Source organism: Cyprinodon variegatus, unplaced genomic scaffold (genome assembly GCF_000732505.1).
Source record: "Cyprinodon variegatus isolate N-32 unplaced genomic scaffold, C_variegatus-1.0 Scaffold1587, whole genome shotgun sequence".
NCBI classification, from domain to species: Eukaryota; Metazoa; Chordata; class Actinopteri; order Cyprinodontiformes; family Cyprinodontidae; genus Cyprinodon; species Cyprinodon variegatus.
In genome coordinates, this window is record NW_015152040.1 from 64,037 (window position 1) to 68,084 (window position 4,048).

At 41.9% G+C, this 4,048-nt stretch overlaps 1 protein-coding gene across 1 annotated transcript; it reads right to left on the reverse strand.

Annotated features, from left to right (window-relative positions):
• Positions 1-1,338: 1,338 nt before the first annotated feature.
• atf3 (activating transcription factor 3) lies at positions 1,339-3,835 on the reverse strand. The gene is made up of 4 exons (XM_015403879.1): positions 3,726-3,835; positions 3,007-3,241; positions 2,790-2,897; positions 1,339-2,513 (listed from the first exon to the last, which is right to left on the reverse strand). The coding sequence occupies exons 1-4, from the start codon at positions 3,815-3,817 to the stop codon at positions 2,202-2,204; spliced, it is 747 nt and encodes a 248-aa protein (XP_015259365.1). The 5' UTR covers positions 3,818-3,835; the 3' UTR covers positions 1,339-2,201.
• Positions 3,836-4,048: the final 213 nt, after the last annotated feature.

Here is a 4,048-nt window from a genome sequence, read left to right on the forward strand (position 1 = left end):
GCAGCAACAGCCTGATAAGCTGCAGACGCCAACATGTCCGGACTTGATCCCTGATTGGATGATGAAATGTTTCCCTTCTATGAACAAAATTCCTCTTTAGGAAAAAAGTTTCATCATGTTCAGGAAATTCATCTCGTCTTTAAGAAAAGGAATCTAGTGTTAGGATTTCTAGATGGAGAATATGAGGCAGGAAGGGCTGCGTTTGCACAACATGCGACCTGCTAATAATCAGAAACCTTTCTGGATTAGAACGGGCTTAAATAATCCAGACTGTCTCTAATCCACCGTTAACAAACGCAGGATGTTGAAATGATCCTTAGAGGAATTAAAAACAGTTTGAACAAGTTTGAAGCTCAACTTTTTAACTTAATAATTCATCGTTTGCTTCAGCATCTGTTTTATTTTAACTGTGTTTCTATCAGAAACGATCCATGTTTATTCCTCCAGTATAAATCCTGCTGTTTAAAAACACTTTTATAGAAGTTAGAGGATCAACTTCAGCTTTTTACTGCAGTAAATTTTAAAACTACTTAAAGTATAAAAGTCAAATTAATCCAGTAAAACTGTTAAAGCCAGAAGCTTTGCTGCTCTGATCTATTAAAGGAAAATTTTTCTATAATTCTGGATGAAAACTTCCTTAAACTTTATTTAGTTTTATAACTAATAACAGCGTCACATTTAACTTTGCATCATCTGGAAAAACTATTTTGGTCTGTGGTGAGCAACAGGTTGGGGCAGCACCGAGTCCAACCACAAAGAAATTAATTATCTGGATGAAACTAATTATTTTGATGTTTTTATTTTCTTTAAATTCCAAAAAGCCGTAATAAAAATGAGCTTAAATGAAACAAACTAAAGAGTTTATTTTTTAAAATGTGAGGAGTAGAAAGAAAAAGTTTAAAGAATAATTACTGCGGTAAAGTTTAGATTGATCATATTATTACTGTTCAACTAGGAATTTAGTTTAACGGCTTTTATTCTTTTTCATCTTTATTTCTTAAAATTGTTCTTAAATAATCTGAAATGTGAAATTATTGTATAAAAGATGCAATTTTCCTTTGAGAAAGATTCTTGGCTGCATTAAAAGTTTAAAACCCAGATTAATTTCTGGTTAATCTGCATATAATTCGGTTTTAATCCGTCCTGCTGAAGCCGGAATGTGGCTGAAAATCTAATTTAATTCAGAATTAAATATAGAAAAACAATGAATCCAAAACAGAATCTATAAAATCCGTCGATGTTCAGACGGTTCGTTGCTCTTCTTCCTCGTTCAAACCTTAAGGAGTTAAAAAGGTTAAAATAAGAGAATTAAAAGGATTCATGATGCATTTTTTATTGTAAAAAATGATGAAAAACAGAATTGATCAGGTGAGAAAAGAGGAAGACGGCGGCGGATCAGAGAACTTTTTAAAGTTTATTGTTTTTAAGCAGAATGAGGTGAAATTTCTATCTAATCTGTTAATCTGTCCACCTGTTAATCCCACATTCCTCCAATATGAAGAACAATTAGACAACTTAAACACTTCTGATCTCAGCTGTTTTTACGCGATTAAATAAACTTTAGAAAGTCTTTAGTTTTTATTCAGAACAATAAACCTAAAAGGAGCAGATTAGAGGTTTAAATTCAATAAATATTAAAAAACAACCAAAACATTGTTTTGTTGCTAGCTTAACACAGGAGAATAAAGTATAAAAAAATATAAAACATTTGCATTTAAAGCGTTTTGATCTTTAGAGGAATATTTTAAACATGTAAACAAAGAGCAGCAGGCGGTCTGCAGACGATAAACTGACGGTTTTACGTCTCTGTTCATTTCCAGCAGCAAACATCCTGATTGATGTTTTTAAAGGTTTATTTTCACAGGAGGACAAAAAAAAAAAAAGGTAGAAAATCTACAGCCTGTGCAGCTCCTGAGCAGAAAATAGCAGCATTATTGTTTCTAGAAGTTTTTCTACATCAGATCAAACATCTTTAATAAATAAACATTCAAACACCTCATCATGCATCTTAATGACCTTCAAATCACACTTTGGTACAAAAAAACTATCAAAAAATGTGTTCTTTCAGTGCTTTAGTGTCGGATCTTGGCCCAGACCATCAACGTAGAATCAAACAAACTAGAATGTGTAACGGTGAAAGTCTCAGTCCAGCCAGCAGCTTCTGGAACCGTGAGTTCCAGTAAAGTCTTTCCCTCCTGCGATCATAGAGGAGCCGGACAGCGGAGGTCGTCCAGGGTGGGCGCTGCTCCGTGGAGCGAGGAGCAGGAGGAGGAGGAGCAGGAGGAGGAGCAGGAGGAGGAGCAGGAGGCGAGGCTGGCGAGCTGCAGGGTGCTCTCTTTGATGTGCTGGATGAACAGGTTCCTCTCGTCTTCGGGCGTCTGGCCGTTCTGGGCGCGGACGATGCAGGTGGGCCGGTGCAGGTTCAGCATGTAGACCAGCTGCTGCTTCTGCTGCTTCAGCTCCTCGATCTGAGCCTTCAGCTCCGCGTTCACGCCCTCCAGCTTCTCCGACTCCTGCACACAGCGGGGGGGGGGGGGGCACACAGGCTTAGCGTCACGCTGACAGAGATCCATGCAGCTCAGAGTCATCACAAAAAAACTACGAAGTTTCTCTTCCAATCAGGAAGTTTTTAAATTCAAAATGTCAGAAATAGCCTCAAACGCAACGTAATTCTGACTGAATTCCCTGGATGGGAAGAGAAACGTCTCCAAACTTGGAACCAGAGGACTGATTTTGAAGTTTTTTGGAGGGAATCTAATCATCATTGTCAAACATCCGGGAGGATTTACCTTCTGCAGAGACTCGGTTTTCTCCTTCTTCTTGTTGCGACATTTCGCAGCAGCGATTTTGTTCCTTTCTCTCCTCCTCTTCCTCCTCTCGTGCTCCTCTGATGTCAGCTGAAGCAAACAGAAGATCCCGTCAGCGACGGCCAACATCCCAACATCCCAACATCCCAACATCCCAACATCCCAACATCCCAACCAAACCTAAATCTGTGGAGCTCACCTCTCGCTTGACCCCGGCCCGGTCCGAGCTGGAGCTGGCGCCGTCCGAGCTCACGTCCACGCTCAGCCCGCTGGACAGCCGCTTGGCGTGGATGGACGTCCGCAGCTCCTCCTTCACCAGGGGGGTGAAGCTGGTGAAGTCGTCCAGGGTGAGCGTCCCGGGGGGGGAGAGGCAGGGCACCAGAGCGGAGCAGCTGATGTCGGCCAGAGAGAGACCAGGATGCTGCAGCATCATTCTGCAGGAAACAGATGAAAGGAGATTATTAAAGGATGGAAAACAGAAGGTTTCCCTTTAAGGTGATGATGTCACTGCGTCTTTCTGCTGAGTAATGATGACATCATGTGTTCAGAGTAAACAAAGCTGCCATGAGTCTGTTCCTGGAATCCCACTCAGGAAAAACCAGGAATCACTTCCTGACAGCTGATCAGCGGCAGGAATCGACAGGCAGACCATCGGCTGCCATCATTTTACATCAAATATCTGTTAGAATCATTATGATCAAAAGTCAAAGAGCAAACAGCTGTTTATTCATCATCATAGAAATAGAACTGCTGTTATATAGATATTTCTACATAGATCTGCTCATATTTTCACTTTCATCACAATTTCTGCTCCAAAAAGTCTCCAAAATGAAAATATAATAAAAAGTAAAATGATAAAAGCAGTTAAATATGTTGTTCAATAATAACTGATTGCTCCCTCCGTCCCCCCTCCCCTACCTGTTGGTGTTCTGAGGTTCTGGTTCCGGTCCGGTTGAAGGAAAAGACTCGTTTCTCTGCGTCGCTTCGCGCTTCTGTCGCTCCGGTTGCATCACCTGCTGTATATAAGCCTCTAGGGGGCGGGGCCTGTGACGACATGGATCCTACTCACGATTCCAGGAGGGGGGAGGGGGGAGGGGGGGTGACATCATCCTATTTATAGCCGCTGATTGTGTGATGATGCAACCCAGCAACCCCGGGCTGATCTGCCATAACAGGAGCGGCTTCCCTCCCTCCTCCTCCCTCCTCCCTCCTCCTCCCTCCTCCTCCCTCCTCCCTCCCCT

What these genes read in the sequence shown, in the direction of transcription:
- atf3 (XM_015403879.1), bottom strand. Translation starts at nt 3,817, where the DNA reads ATGCAACCGGAGCGACAGAAGCGCGAAGCGACGCAGAGAAACGAGTCT. An exon ending in GAACCTCAGAACACCAACAG is followed by an intron (nt 3,242 to 3,725) that starts GTAGGGGAGGGG and finishes TGTTTCCTGCAG; the next exon opens with AATGATGCTGCAGCATCCTG. An exon ending in GGGCCGGGGTCAAGCGAGAG is followed by an intron (nt 2,898 to 3,006) that starts GTGAGCTCCACA and finishes TGTTTGCTTCAG; the next exon opens with CTGACATCAGAGGAGCACGA.